General features: G+C 35.9%; 1 protein-coding gene across 1 annotated transcript in view; it reads left to right on the top strand.

Moving 5' to 3' along the window:
• Positions 1-19,820, top strand: part of MGAT4A (alpha-1,3-mannosyl-glycoprotein 4-beta-N-acetylglucosaminyltransferase A) — a 160,696-nt gene that overhangs the window by 82,201 nt on the left and 58,675 nt on the right. Inside the window, exon 4 of the mRNA XM_036744628.1 lies at positions 2,662-2,802. Within this exon, the coding sequence (XP_036600523.1) occupies positions 2,662-2,802 (141 nt within the window). The remainder of the gene's footprint in view (positions 1-2,661; positions 2,803-19,820) is intronic.

Genomic DNA, 19,820 nt, shown 5'->3' on the forward strand with positions numbered 1-19,820 from the left:
AAAAATTTTTATAACATTTTTCACTAGCAGGGACAACAGAATCACTACACTTATGGACTCTAATGTGATACTATCAGATGTGCTTGTAAAGGAAATAGAAATATCCCTAAATAGAACAGAACAGAGACCTCTTTGCAGAAATACAGACCTAATTGGAGAAAAATTAATTGCTTGTGGGTTGAACCAATATAATAAAATGATACTTACTACCTAAATTAATTTTATTCATTCAGTGCTATGTCAATCAAACTCCCAAAACAATGTTTTGTAGACCTAGAAAAATAATGAAATTCTTATAGAGTACAGGTGTCAAACTCCTACTAGCCTGAGTAGAACCAGATTAAAATGTAATGGGGACATGTTTAACGAAATAAAAATACAATACAATATAGATAATGTTACTTTGTGGTTTTCCAAGTCAGTATTACAACCACATGTATCCCTTTCTATTTGAGTTTTATACCACTCATACAGAGGAACAAAAAGTCAAGAATCCCAACTGTAATGATGGAAAAAAGTGAGAAAGGAGACAATCTATCAGTACTAGATCTCAAACTTTACTACAGAGCAGTAATTATTAAAATTATTAAATCATTAAAATGATTTCATAATGGTTTAAAAAAGATCAGTTGATCAGTGGAACAGATTAGGTACCATATACAGGAACAAACATACTCAGAAGCGCAGTGTTTGATTAATCCAAAGACCCTGATTACTAGAGCTCAAGGCTTACTATTTGACAAAAACTCCTGATAAGACTGTGTAGCTATCTGGAAGAAATTAGGTTTAGACTCACACCTCATACCATATACCAAAGATGAATTTCAAATGGATGCATGACTGAGATATAAAAAGATATATTATAAAGGAATTAGAAGTGCAAGGAGAAAATTAACTTCTGAAGTCTGTGGATAAGTTCATTACTAACCAAGGGATAGAGATCATGAAATATAAATGTTTTAAATATTTAAAGTCAAAAAGTTTTTGCACAAACAAATCTAACATAAAATCAGAAAAAAAAAAACAAAACAGGTTACTCCAAGAGAATCTTTGCAACAAGTTTCTCTGATAAAGGTATTTTATTAAATGTATATCTGTATGTGTGTGTTTATATACACATATGTGTATGTATATAACTGAATCAAATTTATAAGACTAAAAACTACTCTTCAGTTTTTAAATGGTCAGAGGGTATATATAGTTTCCAACAGAAGAAATCCATACTCTCATCAGTCATATAAAAATGCTCTAAATCACTAATTCTTAGAGAAAAAAAGCTTTTAAGGACCTACCTCACCCCTGTTAGATTGGCAAAGATGATAGAATCATGAAATAGCAGATGTTCAAGGAGGAAACAAATATCCAAGTGCATTGTTGATGGATCTGTGAATTAGTCCATCCATTGTGGAAAGCAATTTGGAATGATGCCCCAGAGTTCATGCATACTCTTGGCAGTAGTGCGTTACAGTACTAGATCTGTATTTCATAGAAGTCAAAGAAAGAGGAAATGGTTCTACATGCATAACAATATTTATAGCATCTCTTTTCATGGTAGTCAACAAGAGGGTGTCCTTCTATTGGCAACTGGCTAAACAAATTGAATGTCCTCCAGAAGCTCCTGTTTGCACATGACATCATGCTGGTTTCATATAAGCTCCTTAATATTGCAGAACATCCCGGAAAACATCTATAAGAATTGAGAGGTTTGGCCTGACAGTTTACATAGGGAAAGATCAAGTGGAAAAAGAATGTTAATGGTTCAAATTTTGACATGCAGTTGGATGGACAGCCTATAAAACTTGTCCATTAATATGTATATCGGTAGGAGAGAGTGTGATGGATGAGTTAGGCACAGAATTAAACAGGAGGAGGAGGAGGAGAATGGACTGGATTGCCTTCAGGAAGTTGTGCAGCTACTTGATTGATCCTAAATTTCTCCAGAAACAAAGACTCATCTTTTTAATACCCATATTAAACCACTGTCTTTGTATAGTTTCAAGACTTGGAATCCTACAGTATACAAAGAATTAAAAATGAATAGTGCCTAGAAAGCAATGGAGAGCCTCATGATGGGTGTGAGTAGGCTTCAACATGTGACCAATGAAGAACTTAAAAGAATAAGCCTGAAAAATATCAAGGATGTATATGAGAGAAAAGGGTGATAGGCTGGTCACTAGGCAAGGACCAGGGACAATGGGTGCATACCAGTTGTTCTGCTGGTAGCTTTGTGATTACAGAAGAAATTGATGAAGAACTCTAGCAAGTTGGAGGATACTTTGCTGTGAACTTATGAAAGACTGATAAAAGTTGTACAAAAAACATGGATGAGTTGCTATTTGCATTGTTAGAATGAATATTAAAATCAGTGGGCTCCAAATTGATAGGATCACAGATCCATTTGAATATTTTAATAGTCAGTGGTAAGTATTCAAAATTCTATATTCTTTCTGTTAGCCTATATTGCTTCATTTAGATTGGTCAAAAAAATTTTTGTTTTAAACTGGGGCTTCAATTGGTGTGAATTTGGGAATGAAAAGTTTGTAAGTCTGATTCTCATATTTCTAATCATGGGTTTTACTTAAGTTTTTATTATCACTCATTCATAAAACTATTAAACTTAAAAAGTGATTATGTAGATTGATAGTGGTCTCTGTTTTTCAGATAATACCCTAAAACTGTTAAAAGACTTAATGAACAGAAAATCTCTTCAAGTGCCAAATATTTATTACCATTTGCCTCATTTATTGGACAATGAAGGAAGCCTTCAACCTGCTGTGCAGATTGGTTTTGGAAGAGCAAGAGGTATTTTTTATTTTTGTAAAATTGTTAAAAAAATTTTTTTGTATAGATCTTAATTTGGCTTTTCAGATATGTTATGGTTTTATCTGACTACTCAAAGTTAAAGCTTTCACTTTATTTATGCCAATTTCTCTTGAAATCAGCTGCTAAATTCCAAGATCTAGGTAAGGTAAAAAACCTCTATAAAGATGAAAGAATTAGGGCCCTTCTGACTTTCTTAGGTGTAGGATTTGGATGATAGGGAAATACTAAAAAGAGATAATTTAAAAAAAGATGATTCTTAAATTTTGGAGATTAAGATTCCATGGCCATACTTTCCAGCCTATTCCAATGTTGAATAGTTCTTAGAAGGGTTGCTCTTATGCCTGTCTTTACTTTCTCTTACTAAAATGGAAGCATTCCTTCTGTTTGTTCTTCTGTGGAGTTATAAAAGCAGTTAGTTTTTATCTCTAAAAACTTCACATACCCAAAAATAGTTTTTGGGAGCATTCGTTGCTTTACTTAAACAACTGTATCTTCTTTGATAGCTGTTCTCCCTTTCATCCAGTTTATTTTCCATTCCTTTAATTATTTTAATTAGTTTTCTGTACATCTTCAGCTTCGCCATTCTTTTCAAAGTGTAAGAATAAAGTTTTGGGATATGTTATTTCAATGAAAATCTAATCATGACTATAAAGGTTAATTCTTAGCTCTTGCATCCATATTCACTTTTTGAAAATATGATTACTGTTGCTTTCATTAGTTTGTGACTAATGTCTCTTAACTCTTTCTCTCTTATACTTTTATCTTTAATCTTCTTACCTGTTTCTTATCCAGAGGTATATACTACTGTTTTCAATGCCTCAAAAATTTATGAAGCACCCATTGTGTCAAAAGCAATGAAGACACAAAAGTCAAAATAAGAAACAAACCCTGTTTTGAAGGAGTGTTTGGTTACTTTATGTTTAATTTTATCCAGTTTTTTTGTCAGGCCTTAATCTACTGAGGTCACTTTTCTCTTCCTACTTTAAAACATATTTTCAACCCCGACTTAGTGGTACGTGCAAATTTATTGGGGATATTCTAATTTTTTTCACTTGGAACATAGAATTTATAAATTTTCATGTACTAAATGTGAAGTTAAATGTATCTCAGTGAAGTCCTGTAATTTTTTTTATACCTTTGGTATCTCTCTCCCTCTATCTGTTCCTGTCCCTCTCTTCAGACCAGTTTTTTTTTTTTTTTTGTATAGGGAACTTCTGGTAAAGAAATTTCCTTTACCTGCCAAGACCAGCAACTAGTTTGTAATTTCTAGTCTTAGTTGCCTGAGACCTTGAGAGGTTAATTGACTTGGAAGAGTCAAATAGCCAATAGGTATTAGAGGAGAAGCTTGTTAAATGAACTAGGCTTGTCTCAGGCTAAGTCCTCTGGTAGTTTAGGTCGGAAATTGGGAAGAAATTAGATAAGTCATGACCCATAATAGTTAACCAAAGGAGATTTACTTAGTGAAAACATAAAAAGAATATTCAGAATGGGGAGAGAGATGGTTTTATAGGGTAAATATCGATTCATTTGAACCCAGCTTCCTAGTGAAGTTCATGCTTTTAGTCTGTGATCATAGGCCGGGTGGAGCCCTAGCTGCTTTTGTGCTTGAATGGTGGCCTAAACCCTTCTTCCTTGAAGCATTCAAGTGTTGAGAATTTCGGTGTCTTTTAATAAAAACTTTGTCTGTCTTGCATGTGGATGGGGAAGGGAGTGGCGCTTAGAATATTGGTGCTACCACAACTTGAACCTAAATCTTCTTGATTTTGAAGCAAGTTTTCTCTTCTGCTCCTTCTTAACAGGTAAAAATATTAAGTACTAAAAGCTTCAGGACTAACTTCTGTATCTCTGTCTCTCTCTCTCTCTCTCTTTCTCCATTTTGCTTCTGAATAGTTTATTATTATCCTTTGGAAAAGTAGCTCTAGTAAGTTGGTAGTTGTATCATTGAATCAATATGTTTTTAACTTATGAGAATGTCATTTAAACAAATTAAAGTCCCTGTAAAGTCCATTATATTTGCTTATTTCTCCATGTATGAAATCTGTGACTATTTCAAAAAGAAAGTACAATAAAATTTTGCTGAATCAATTTTTATGTAAAAATTCTAATATGCATTTTTTTTAGAGAGCAAAAATTATGGTCTGGAAGAGCTGAAAATTCAGTCTGTTCTGTTTTCAAAGGCTACCTGTTTGATTCCTTTAGAAAACAAAAAAGGCTTTAGAACTTCCTACCAAGAAGCTAATCTACACAGGAGGCAGAATGCCCATGTTCCACATTTCTATTCCAGCCAAACCCTCAATTTGCACCAGACCAAAAATAATCAAGAATTACATTGAAACTACAATAAGTGATTTCTTCCATCCCTGAACAGCATAAAAGATAAGTCAAAAGCTTGTGAACAATAGAAATGGGCTTGCCATCGTCAGTAAAAACCAGTGCCAATTCCTCCCATTGTGACCAGAGATAAAGACACAAGTAGCCTGTAAGACTCTCTGTCCAGAGATAAAAAGAGGAGAAATCTGTGAAAAAGCCTCAGGGTAGGGCCTTTGGAAATCAGTACCAATTAGTTACAATGGGCAGTGCCCAGAATGGTGCAAAAGTGGCTTTTGGATTGGGACAATTCAATCCCATGGACTCCTAGGTCTCCAAAACTCTTTTCCTGAAATACCAGGAAGGGTCTTGAAGATCAAGTTCTCTGATCCTCAAAAACTCTGGGAGAAAGAAATAGGGACAAGAAACTAGGGAATGCAGGTCAAGATCATGCAGAGTCTATCACTTCACCCAAAAGCAAAGTGGGAGACAGAGACTGACCATGGCTCAAAGCCCCAATTCGTATTAGGATGAGAGATGAGTAAACAAAGCATTTAACAGTATCAGAAATTCTGCAAAAATAGAAGTGAGTGACTAACTCATTAACAACTATAAACAGAAATTCAAAGGGAAAATGGGTTTTCCATAAGGACTACTTGAATATCTAGAAGAGATAGAGAAAGAGATTGTTAAAAATAAAATAAGAACTTTGGAGGAAATAATTGGAAAGGACAATTAGTGGAAGAAGAGAAAGTGGCAAGAAATTGACTAAAAAAGGACTTTCTTACCCAAGAAATGGACTTGAAGAAAACTAGAATAGGTCAAACAGAAATCAGTGACTCCGTGAGACGGCAAGAAATAATAAAACAGCATCAACAGATTGGGGGAAAAAAAGATAATCAAAGATACTGAGTATCAAAAACAACTGACTTGGAAACAGATTAAAAAGAGATAACTTAAGCATCATTGGACTCCCTGAAAACCACATTTAAAAAAAAAAAGAAGCCTGAATGCTGTATTTCAACAAATCATAAATGAAGAACATTCAAATCTATTAGAACCAGAAGGCAATGTTAAAGATAGAAAGAATCAACTTTTTAAATGGAACTACAAAAGAAGTCCCGGTATTATCTTAGTAAGAATCCAGAGCTCCCACATCAAAGAAGAAATAATTACTAGCACACAGAAAGAAGTAGTTTAAGTACCAAGAAATCAAGTACCAAGAAACCAGTTAGGATCACACAAGACCTGGAAGCTTCTACATTAAATGAAAAAAGATTTTGGAATACAATATCCCAAAATGTTTGTAACCAAGAACAACATATTCTGCAAAGCTGAATGAATCTTTAATGGAACAGAGGATCTTTAAGCATTTCTGTCGAAAGAACCATATCTGAGTAGAACTTTGAAATGCAAAACCAAGTCCAGAGAATCCAAGAAAGGTAAAATTTGTAGAACAGTTATTCATTAGAATAATTCTATTTTAATAGAAACAAGTGATTCTTTGTTTACCATAGTGGTTCTCAAGCTAGCAGGGGTTTTGATGTGGTTTAAAAAGAAAAACAGAAGCCTTAAGAGTGGATTGGTTGTTTTCTGAGTTTTTGAAAAAGAAGAAGGGAGGAAAGGAGGAAAACACTAGTGTAGAAATGTGGACTAAGGTGGTAGTCTTGCTATTTCTCATAATTGGGGTATGTGAGAAGAAGAGTACATTAACATGGAGAAAAAGGGTAAGGGGGAGTAGGCATCAGGTGACCCTCACTTTTATCTGAAACAGAGTAGATTGAACACACACAAAGAGTTTGGTGTAGAAATCAGACTCAACAGAGATAAGCAGGGATGGAGGAGTATTTAAAAGGGAGGGTAATACAGGGGAGATAATAGTTATAAGCAAAATAAACTTACTGAATCTGAAGGAGGAGTTAAAAGGGAAGGAAAACAAACAAAGAACTAGAGTCTAAAGAGATGTCTTAGATTTCCTCTTAGTTAAGGAATGACTGAACAAATTGTATTATATGTATATAGTGAAATATTACAGCACTGCAAGAAAGGACAAAAGAGACATTTTAGGAGAATCCTGGATAATATGAATTGATACATAGTGAAGAGATCAGAATCAAGAGAACAACTTATACAAAGGCAGCAACAATGTAAAGAAAGACAGCTTGAGAAGGCTTATGACTGGTGATCAGTGAGTGCAGGGACTATATATGATAATCAGAAGACATTCTACCCATCTTTTGATAGAGAAGTGATAGACTTAAGGTACAGAAAAATACATTTTTTGGACATGGTAACTTGTTTCATTTATTTTGCTTGACTATGCATATCAGTTGCAGCGTTTTCTTTCAAATTGGTACACAAATGCACTGTTGGACTTATAAACTGGTCCAACCATTCTGGAGAACAATTTGGAACTATACCCAAAGGGCTTTAAAATTTTGCATACCCTTTCTTTGATCCAGCAATACCACTACTAAGGTTTGTATCCCAAAGAGATCAAAGAAAATGAAAAAGGACCTATTTGTACAAAAATATAGGAGCCCTTTTTGTGATAGCAAAGAGATTGGAAATCAAGGGAATATTCATCAGTTGGGAATTCATCAGTTGTGATATATAATTGTGATGGAATACTATTGTGTTATAAGAAATGATAAAGGAAGATGGTTTCAGAAAAGCCTGGGAAATCTTATATGAACTCATACGAAGTAAGTGAAGTGAGCAGAACCACAAGAACATTGTACATAGCAACAAGCAATGTTGTAACAGTGATCAACTGTGAAAGGCTTAGCTATTCTAGTCAAAGCAGTGATCCAAGACAATTTCAAAGGATCCATGATGAAAAATGCTATCCACTTCAAGAGAGAGAGAACCAATGAACTCTGAGGGCAAACTGAAACATACTTTTTTCACTTTCTTTCTTTTTCTTTTATCTGTGTGTTTTCTTTTGTAACGTGACTAATGTGGAAATATGTTTTGCTAGACTTCACATGTATAATTGATATATTGCTTGTCTTCTCAGTGAGTGGAGGAGGGGGTAATAAGGAAGGAGAGAATTTGGACCTCAACATTTTAAAAAGAGGAATGTTAAAATTTTTTTGAATGTAATTGAAAAATATTTAACAAAATAAATAAAAAATATATTTAAAAAGCACAGATTTTCTTTCTTTAGTTTTCTCTTGGTTTTTGTTTGGTAGGAGGTCAAGTGGGGTAGTAATAATGATGCCAAAAAAAGAGGATCACTGTAATTTTTTTAAGTGCACAAAAAGAGAATTGAAGTAAATTCAGAAGAAACCAGAATATAAGCATAACAGTTTTGAAAATAATGTATGTAATTTGTTATTATGTATTTAAAAGTGGTATAAAATAGAGATTCCTGTTATTATATGGAGTCCTTTGTATATTCTTTGTATGGGGAAATTCTCTCTTTTGGTATTTGTAAAAATAATTTTACCAAAAAGAGCTTCAAAAGTTACATTGAAAGCACGTATTGGCTCTATGACTCAGGGCAAGAATCTCCCTGTGCCCCAACCAAGTTTCTAAAACAATAAGTTGCCAAACAAATTCCTAGTAGAAGTTACATCTTCACTGGAAATTCTCTTTACCAATGAATTTGCAGATCTTGACTCTTCTACCCCCAACCCCCGCACCCAAAAATAATTACAGTGGTAGTCAAAAAGTTCTAATTTCATACCTTCTTAGAGAACCTGTAGTTATAGAACTTAATTTTGATTCTAGTCCTCCCTCAAGGTGAGAAAATAAGAACATTTTATGGGGAGTGAATGAACAACATGTACATAGAAAATTAAATACAAAATATGGATACAATGATTTACACTGGAAGAAGGGATAGGTATACTATGAAAGATAGTTTGTTAACAATAAAACAGTTTCCAGAGGACTCAGTGGAAAGATAGAATGGAAAAGGGAAATAAGAAGGATTGACCTGACAATGATGGTGGATCTTTGGCTTAGGCAGTCATATAGGAATATAGAATATATTACAGAATATAGGAATTCTGAATAGAACCAGAACGGTAAATTGTCACATCCTTCAAAGTATCAATAGTAATGTTGATTTGATTATCTGATTTCTGAATAAAGATAGGGGCCATATGTGCAGAAGTGGTTACTGGTGTCTGAGTCTACTGGATAATCTGGGAAAGGGCTGGGAGTGTTCTGTGGCCTGTTTAATTAAGGAGGAATGAAACACATATTTGAGGTGCTTATCCTCCATACCTTAGCCAAATCAGCTTTAAACCAGGGTTCACTCTGGTGTTTAGATGACTTCTTCTAGGGTGGAAATGCTCATGGAGGGAGTGGGGGGGGGGAAGGGTTGGTCCTGTAGAGGTGATTGGTGTGGAGGGAGAAGGGTAGCAGTGTAGATGACCAATCTTGAGTCCTTCCTAATGGTCAGGTCAGAGGTTGGTGAAGTCCTGAGTCCTGAGTGACTATAGAAGAGTCTGCTTTTTCAAATTTTGTCTGCCTAGGGAAGAGGACAGTGGGCTTAATTAGAGGACAATGAGAGAGATTTTGAACTGACTGAATGGATGGATTTTGCTGGTCATCTGCACACATATCTCATTTCTTCCCTCTCTTTCTTCAGTGTCTGATAATCAAATCAAACTTACATTGCTACAGCAAAAGGTGTAACCTTCTACTACTGTGTGGATACTTAAGACCTGTTGCTCCTGGGTGTAATCTTTTCTCTCCAAGCATTTCTCAATGTATTAAGTTAGTAAAGCTAGTAACTATATCAGTAAGGCAGAATTCATGACTTCAAAGATAACCATGAATATGCCTGAATGGTCCAGAATCACAGGATATGAGGAATTCTCTAAGTAGAAGGCAGAGGAGTTAAAGCATTTATTGAAACTCAAAAGTAGCAGACCCACGGACCAGTGTCCCCAATTTCACATCCTGGCAAGCATCTTCCAAAACCAGTATGCCCATCTCACAATGGTGACCAGGAGGCCACAGAAAAACATTATGGCAGCAAGCCAAGCCATACTGGTGCTTCCCCCATAATGCCAGGACCCTCCAGCAAGAAGACCACCCACTGGCCTCAAGCCCCTGCTCTCAGCACTCTCCAGTCTCCACGAGGGTCAGTCCTGCCTTTTTGTACCACCCGCCGCCATCTCCAAGCTGTGTTCCAGCTAGTTGACTGCTTCCTCTCTCCTTCAGCTCTCAACTGCTTTCAACAACTGCCTCCCCAAATGCCTCTTAGCTCTGCTCCAACTGTTCAGCAGACTCCTCCCACCATAGGCTTCCATTGGCTCCAGTCCTAGCCAGTCCCCCCAGGACCCTGAGAGCCCCGCCCCTGAAGCCCACTCAAATGGGCAGGGAAGATCTTCCTATTTACTGATTGCCTTTACAGTAACCTATGACATCCCTGAACATATTGTCTCTAAATGAAACCTAATATTACATTATTTTCTTGGCTTATTACGTATCACATCATATTGTAATTACAGTCCAATAAAACACCAAGCCCTTTTTAAGATGAACCACTGTCAAACCCTGGTTCTCCAATCTTTTATTTAAGTAGTTTATGTTAAGACTTGAAATTTAATAAGGTTAAATGCAATCTTTATTCATCCCAACATTCTAGTCTGTTGGCTCATTCTGTACGGCGTACAGACATGCCCATGTCTTCCCTGTCCTGATGAAAGTTTCACTTGATCCTTCTCTTTACATTGTCATCCTATATCTCTTCTGTCCTTTGTAGCTAATCTCTTGGAAAAGGCTGTTTACAATAGGTGTCTCCACTTTCTTCTAACTATTCTTAGCCTCTTACAGTCTAGCTTTCCTATTATCATTCCACTGGAACTATTATCCTAAAGTTACCAGAGATCTCTTAGTTGCCAAATCCAATGGCCTTTTCTCAGTCCTAATCCTTTTCTATATGTCTGTAGCCTTTGACACTGTTCATTATTATACCCATATGGGTTAGTGTCTTTTGTTTGTGGTCCTGAAGTAAGAAGTATTTTTATTGTGTTATGGATCCTTTATAGACTGTTTCTGCTTTTTTACATTTGCTTGAAGGGCAGCCAGGTGGCGCAGTGAGTAGAGCATGGGCCCTGGAGTCAGGAGGACCTGAGTTCAAATCTAGCCTCAGACACTTGACACACTTCCTAGCTGTGTGACCTTGGGCAAGTCACTTCACCCCAATTGCCTTCCCTTCTCTCCTCCAAAATACAAAAAAAAAATTGTTTGTAGTATCTCTGTGCCCTATTGCATGGTCAATTATAAAAATCAGTTGTAGAAGTTTCATGTGGTATTGAGAAATATGTATATTCTTTTGCTGTCCCATTTAGAAAATGCTATAAGTCTTTTTTTTTTTAGCATTTAATTTTTCCCCAGTTACATGGAAACAACAATTTTTAACATTTGTTTTTAAAACTTTGAATTCCAAATTCTCTCCCTTCCTCCCTGTCGACCCCAACTCATTGAGAAGGCAAGCAATTCAATATAGGTTATATGTGTGTAGTCATGCAAAACATATCCATAATAATCATTATAAGTCTTTTAACTCTAGTATCTCTAGCTGTTTATTCAGTTCCATGTTTTCTTTTTTGTTTATCTTTGTCTTAGACTAATCCAAAACACAGAGAGATATTGAATTCTCCTGTCACTCTTGTGTTACTATATCTTCTTATAGCTCACTTAATATTTCCTTTTTATTTTTTGAATGTTTATTTTGCTTTGTCAGATAGCATTGTAGCAGCTCTTGCTATGTTGGATTCACTTGAAGGATAGTATTTTTTTTCTATCCTTTCAGTTTTATTTTAGCATGTCTTTTTAAAAATGTGGTTATTTTAAGCAGCAGGTTTTCTTAACCAATTTATCACTCTTTTTCATTTTATTGGGTTGTTTAATCCATTCACATTTAAAGTTATGAGAGTTACATTTCTATTATCCTCCATTTGTCTCTATTATTGACTTTTTCCAAAGTGATGAGTTTTTTCCTCTTCTTCTATAAACGTAAGTAATGTGTTCCTTCAGCTGTTTTAGCTTATTCTCTTTTAAGGTGACCCTGTTCCCACTGGCTCTCTTCTGCTCACCTTTGATCTCCCTTCCCATTTATTATTCCTCCCTTGATTTTGTGATCCTTCTAGAGAGATTTAGCAGTCATCTGCACAAACAGAAGTTGAGCTGTGGAGACATAGGTTAGAGATACATATTTAGGAATCATATGCATAAAATTGATAGTTGATTTCATGAAACCTGATGAGATCACTGAGAGGATGTATAAAGAATAGAGAGTAGAGTATAGGACAGAAGTTGCAACATGCCCATGCTCTCACTTGGATGAGGTTACAGTATGGTTTTATAAAGGGATGGCAGAGGGAGAGGTGAAAAGCCAATAGATTATGTTTGGATAGTGGAATTCTTGAATTCTTCAATGTGGAAGGTAGTATATTTGTGGGTGATAGAAAGATTGAGGGTAAGACCATTTTTGTGTGTGGATCAGGCTGGGGAGAGGACTAAGTCATGGGAAGTGAGTAGGTTGAAGGACTGAGTGTTTAAGGTGTTTAAAAAAGAATAAATCTATATATTGAAGTCCCTTAGTGTGGGAATAGGAGTTGGAGAGGGGAAAAAAATTGTGAGCCATGTACTGAATTCATTGATGGAGGTAGTGATCTGGAGACTTGTAGAGGGTCATTAGCAGGATTTTGATTGGGTGATAGATATGAATAGCATGAGAGATTACTCAGTGATTAAAGTAGGAGAAAAATTTGGAAGTGGCAATGTGGAACAAGGAGTATTCCCACTCCCCCACCTCAATTAATGAGCTGAGGGAATTCAGTAAGGAAACCAGTTTTAGAAAGGGTAGCTAGGGATGTTGTGTGGGGATTGCGGAGCCAGGTTTTAGTAATAGCTAGTGGATATAAGGAGAAGTACAGCTTAAATAACTGGAGGAATATTTAGCATTCTTGGCCAGACCATGCCAACATAATAAAAATGACAATGTTACTATATTTAGTTTACACTTCTAATGCTGTACCAATCAAATTACCACAAGAATTCTTTATAGAGCTTGATCACATAATAAAAAAAATCATTTTGAAAGGCAAAAGATTTAGAATATTAAGGGATATGATAAAAAGAAGTAAGGATGAAGGGGGAATAGCACTTTTAGACCTCAAGCTATATCATAAAGCAGCAATCATCCAAACCATCTGATAATGGTTAAAGAATAGAGATATAGATCAAGGAGGAGGAGGCTGCAGGGTATAATATATGGATAGTTTTCGGATAAAAAGTTTACAGTTATTTGAAGGTGATTTGGCTATCTAAACTAGAAAACAAAATATGTATTGCCCAGATTTATGTATTCATTTGGATGGCTAGCACATTGAGTTAGGCCACTAGTAAATGTATCTTGAATGAATGATGTAGATGATATAGGGCCATATTTGAATAGGAGAAAGAGATCTATCTAGATTACTTTTGGAAAATTGGACTGAATGGAATTTTAAAATGAAGTAGTTTATTCTCATGGGAATACTAAAATGCAAAGATGCCTAAATTTCCAGTAAATTATAGTTTTATTTTTGTCCTATAGATTTACAATTTGCTTGTTGAAGATAATTTTAAAATAGCTCAGCCATGTTCTGCCCCCAGACTGAAGATCGTTTTTATAAAATATATTGGCCATTTCTTTTTAAGTGATTCTAATTTATTAAATCTCTCATTAGTTTCTTTGATCTGATCTGACAAGATTTCTATTTTTTTCTGTCAGTTTTAGTATTTGTCAAATTACTTCTAATTCATTTAGTCAAGAACAATTTGCTAGAGTAAAAAAGCATTTTTGAACAGTAGATTTTTTTCTGTTGAGGAGTAATCATTGAGAATGTTTGTTATAGGCTGGAGTTAGGCTATATCTAACTTGTTTTTTTTTTAAGTACTAAAAAGAAGATCTAATGAATATGATAATAATTTTATTGATGCTAAATAGGAATTTTTAATAATAGGTAGTCCCTAGTGCACTTTTAGGAGGCTAATTTGGAATAAATTAACAAAATAAGACTGGCTTATTTTTTGCAAATCAACTCTTCTGTATTCCTAATACTGTGTGTAATGAACAGAATAAAGATAGAAAATGGCAATTTTTAGGTAATATGTACTACTGTATGACACAAAACTGCTGAAAAAATTTGAAGAGGGATATTACCCATCTTTTTAAGAGGGCAGTGAAACTTTTATGAGACCAGTAAAACATCTAAAACCTTTTGTTCCATTTGGTTCACTTTAAACCAGACAAATAAGAAGTGGGAAGAGATTAGGCAAATATCTAATAATAATAATTTTGTAGTGAAGATTTTAATAGCATTTTATTGTTTGCAAAGTACTTTGTATCCATGTTTTTTCATTTGGTCTATTTATAAATTTTCGAATAACAGTAGAAGCTCTTCCTTCTGGGGCCTGCTGGGCCCCTTACTAGTTTATGATTTTAGATTAAGTCACGTAGTCTCACAGAATCTTAGTTTTCTCATCTGCAAAATGGGGATATGATTTGTAATATCAAACTCACAGTGCTGTTGTAAGAATGAATTGTATTGGAACAGGCCTGCCTCTGCCAGGTACTCTGTCAGTTCAGGTTTGATGTTGGTACAAAATAAAGGACTTGTAATTCATTCATTAGTTAACAGAAAGAGGTTTGCTAAGCTCTGGCATCAAAAGGATTTTCAATAACTTAGGTCCGACTTAGGTCAGGTAGATATGACTCTTCTCCTGGTCTCCATTTAGAAACACATTTTATCAGCAGGGCAGGGTGTGGAAATTCAAGAGGGCTTGGGAGATCTGCCAAATCAGAAAGACCGTGACTCCATGTGGGTGGGCCTTTTTGTGCCTTTAAGTGAACAGGAAGGCTGTACAGTTAAGAGGTTTCCTGGAAGCTGTCAAAGGAGACATAGCTTGAGCCTTGGCCATCTGGCCAATTGAGTCTCAGGGACAGCCTTGTTTCCTTTTAGGGAAAAGCTGGCTTAGTCTTTGTTGTGTGGGGAGGGAACAACCCTGGCAGGTATTGGTCCTATCACTCCTTGTGTAAAACTTTAAAGTGCTGTGTAAATGTGAGCTATTATTATACTCCTGGAGGTCTCCAGTATAATTTAGTGGTATGTCTTAGTGCTACATCTTTAGCCCTGTTCTGTTCAGTATTCCTATAAATGATTTGGTTGAAGGCATAGATGGTATGTTCATTGATTTGATGGGATGTTATGAAGTCTGGAGAATTGGCTAATACATAGGATCACAAAATTGTGATCAAGAAAATTTTCTCCCTTATTCTGTATCCCCAAAAGTTCTTTAAAATCCAAACCTTCATCTTTCGTGCTAGTTTTTGCCAAGAGTAACTTCTTGTGCTCACAATCCTGTGTTCTCCAATCAGAAGCATATTGCTTCTGTATTTTGTTAATCTGCTTTGTCTACATTATACCTGAACTTCCTTTTGTGTTAATGATCAGGACCACTCAGGTATTTTATGGGAAAGTTAGATGGATCTAAAGAGTATCCTATTTCTGACTTCAGGGTCGAGAGATTGATCAGATAAAGAAGGTGGAAAATTCTAATGTGCAATAATATTTTCCTAATAGAAGATTTCAAAAGAGAGGGTACAGGCTAGGGGGGAAAGGGGTATTTTGTGGGTATACAAGTTTACTAGGCTGAGAAAGACTAGATCTGAAAAAGACTATTCCAGACTGTTATACATCTGATGGCAGAGATTGTTTCTGATGGGAGCATTAAGAAAGACTTCCTAATGGCAGTAACATTTCAATTGGTCATTAAAGGATTAGGAGAAATTTAGTTTAGCAAGTCAAGAATAAAAGCAAGAAAAAGTAGGAAAGAGGATGCTTTAGCCATAGGAAGACCCATGAAGAGAAAAGTAAGAAAGAATAATGTCTGTTATTAAAGGAACAACATTTAGTCCATTTTTGCTGGAGAACTGGAGTATGAAGAGAGCAGTATGAGGAAATAGTGGGGATAGGGTGTTGTGGTGGTCCTCGAATGCCACACTAAGGAGTTCGAACTTTACTCAATAGGCTTTGGAAACCAACTAACGTTTTTTGAAAAGACTTTGGCACTAATGTAAAACATGATTTTGAAAGTTTGGAGGTTCACCATGTGGGAAGAACTATTCCAGAAAGTTAATAATAAATACTAGAGTGGTGATAGGGAGATTAGAATATAGAGGACGGATGGCTTAGAGATATTGTGGAGGTAGCAGCATCAGTAGTACTTCATTATAGATTGTATATGAGATGAAGGAGAGGAAAATAACACCTAAGTTTTGACCATAGGAGACTGAGTGAATGTGTACCCTAATAGATATTCTGAAGTGGGGTAAATGTTTATGGGGGAGATAATATCTATGTTGAATATGTTGAAAGTGAAGTGCCAGTGGGAAATGCATATTGAAATGTTCTGTAGAGGCAGTTGAGTGGTTAGGGCGGAAAATACAGATTGGGAAGTCATCTGATAAGAAATTTGAGTGATTGAATTTGCTGAATTAGAGTTCACATTGAGGTTGGAAGATTGTTTCCAATCCTACACTTGGCACAGAACTGGGTCTTACGGTTACAACTTCTTGTTTGGGAGGTTTTGATTTTCTTTGTCACTTAAGAAAGGAAACATTTTTTAAAATCTCGGAGATGTGCACAGCTATCTCCCTGAGAGACTAAGAAGGTACTTCATCTCTTTATCCCTTAGACAGTAGGACATAGGAGTTTCAGTTCTGTGCTATCCAGGAAGACATGAAGTTTTGGGATGATTTGCCAAAAGCCTAAAGAATTCAGAAATCCCTTCCATTTATAGTTCCCCATTGTTCTGAGGCTCTCACTGATACAGTGCAGTAGAGGCTGAGGACCTGGGTTCAGGTTCTGACTCTATTAGTTACTGCCTGGTGGGCAGTAAAGATGGGGAGTCTTTGGTCTTGAGGCCACCTGTGTCCTTCTAGGTCCTTAGGTGTGACCTTTTGACTGAGTCTCAAGTTTTATAGAACAAATCTTTTATTAAGGGGATTTGTTCTGTAAAACTTTGGCTCAGTCAAAGGGCCACACTTGAAAACTTAGAGGGCCACTCCAGGCCACCCCTGCCTTAGGCAAATCACCTTATCTGACTAGGCGTCAGTTCCCCTCATCTGAAAAATGAAGGAGTTGGACTATAGTAACTTCAAAGGTCTCTTACAGTTTTAAGTCTTACTTACTGCTCTTACTTTTTCTTATCTTCAGTCTCTTCTAATCTACTACCTCCTTTCTTTTTACATACGTATTGGTCTCTCCCATCTTTTAAAAACATTCATTTGATTCCAACTCAAGCTATCTTTATATATCTCTTCTCTCACAACTCAAGTCCTAGCAAGAATTATCTACATCAATTGCCTCCATTTCCCTGCCTCCTATACACTTCTTCATACCTTGCAAACTTGTCTGCACCCCAACATTCAACTGAAACTTTCTTCTCTAAAGTTACCAGTGATCTCATAACTGCTGAATCTAGTGACTTCTTAGTAGTTTTTGTGGCACTGCTGTAACAATGTTGCTTGCAGCTGCTGTGGAGGTGTGAGACCAATAACACCAGCATACGGGAGGGCTGCTAGCACAGGTTCCTTGATCTGCTTTTCTAAGGAAAGCAACTTTTAAGGGGTTTACAGTCTCACTTTAATTAAACAGATATATATCATTCACTTAGTTCAGGGGAAAAAGTTAGCACCCTGAACCTCAGAGAAAACACAAACAGAAATTACAAGCAGAAATTATATAAATAGCAAAATAACACAAATCAGTAGACAAGCTTCTAGCTATCTGTCCAAGCAATGCATAAACAGTTACCAGAGAGAAGCAACAACATCTGGGTTTTCAAAGCCAGGGGAGTTCCATGATGGCTACCCAGAGTCTTGTCTGGTCAAATCACACAGCACTCTTCCAGTGAGTGAGAGCCCCAAAATAAAACACCAACCTCAGATCTTACATACACTTCTCAGGGTCAGGGGATGTCACATGAACTAAGCTTTCTTGTTTCTTAGGCAGGTCAAAGACTCTTGATTCAATCAAAGAAACAAAAGACAACAAAAAGTCCACTTTGCTTGCCATTACGTTTGAAAGGCAAGACTCATCAAAGGTACTTGATTACCTTAGCATTCTAAAAGAGAAAATAAAAAAGTCCCACCCCAATTACCATAACAACTGCCCACTTCTAATGCTCCTTCTACATATCTAACTGCTTCTTCTCAGTGTCCCCCATTAAATCATTCTTTGTGGTCCACTCTTTCCAGGTGGTTATATATAGAAGCATTGTCTTTGCTTTTTAAATTCTCTTTCTTGATTATATCAGTTCTCATGGGCTTAATAATCATTTCTATGCAAAATAATTCTAAAACTACATATCAGGTCCTTTTCTCCTGAACTTTACATCACCAACTGACTATTGAATATTTCTAACTGAATGTCCTGTAGGTTTCTCAAATTCAGTTTATTGAAAACAGAGCTCTATTTCCCCCTGTGTTGCCTTATTTCTATCTTTGATTCTTCACTTTCACTCAGCTGTCTCCTATACTTAGTTGCTAAGTCTTAATGAATTCTACCTACTTAACACTTTTTGCATAACCATTCATTTATAACCATTCATAACCCACTCATTTTGATTTTTGCAATAGATTTCTGTGTCTTCTTGTCTCACGTCATCCTCCCTCTTGTTATCAGTTCTCTATAGATCTTCAGAATTGCTATTCCTAAACTGAAGGTCTGGTCTCATTGTTCTCCTCAAAAAACTTCATTAGCACTCTGTTCCCTCTTAAGATAATGTACAAACTTGTCTTTCAGTACTTATACTCTTTCAGAGACTGGCTTCAGTTTAACTTTCTGGATGGATTTCACATTGTTTTCCTAGCTTACATTATATTTCATCTAACCTATTCTATTTGCTGTTCCCCATACATGCTATTCCATTTCCTGACACTGTGTTGTTATAGTAGCTGTCACCTATGACTGTAATGTGTTTTCTGCAGTGTGAAATTTCTGGTTCCCTTCCAAGCTCTTCCTAACCAAGGTTCTTCCCTATTCCCTCCCTTTTTAGTGTTTTTTTTTTCATCACATCCCTCAAATTACTTTGCATTTGCTTTGTGTGTATTTTGTTTTTCCTTTGGCATATTTTGCTTTTCTTTGGAATGTAAGATTCTCAAGTGAAGGGATTGTTTATCTTTCTCTTTATATCCTTTACATGAATGGCTATAGAATTAAATGATATCTCAACAGTCTGGACCTGAATCAGATAAGACAAAACTTGATAAACATAAATATACTGTTTTACACTTGAGTTAAAAAAGAAACTATACAAAGAAATGGGAAATGCATAAGTAGACAATAGTTTGTTTAATAGCCCTGGGAGTTTTAGTGGGCTGCAAGCTTGATATGAATCAGTGGTATAAGGTGGAAATTAAGAAAGCTAATAGAATTTGTGGCTACAGTAAAAGAAGTATAATGTTAGACTAAGAGGGTACCCTAGAGTATTGTGTTTGGTTGGTTCTAGATATTATCATAGAATTGACATTTCCAAATTAGAGCACCTCCAGAGGAAGATTAAAGGGATGGGGAAGGGACTTTAAACCATAAGCTGCTACTAGGTCTGACAGAGTATGCCATATGAAAATGAGTGGAAAAATGTTTTGAAGCTGTATACCCTGGAGAAGAGAA

This window comes from Trichosurus vulpecula, chromosome 2, assembly GCF_011100635.1.
Source record: "Trichosurus vulpecula isolate mTriVul1 chromosome 2, mTriVul1.pri, whole genome shotgun sequence".
NCBI lineage: Eukaryota > Metazoa > Chordata > Mammalia > Diprotodontia > Phalangeridae > Trichosurus > Trichosurus vulpecula.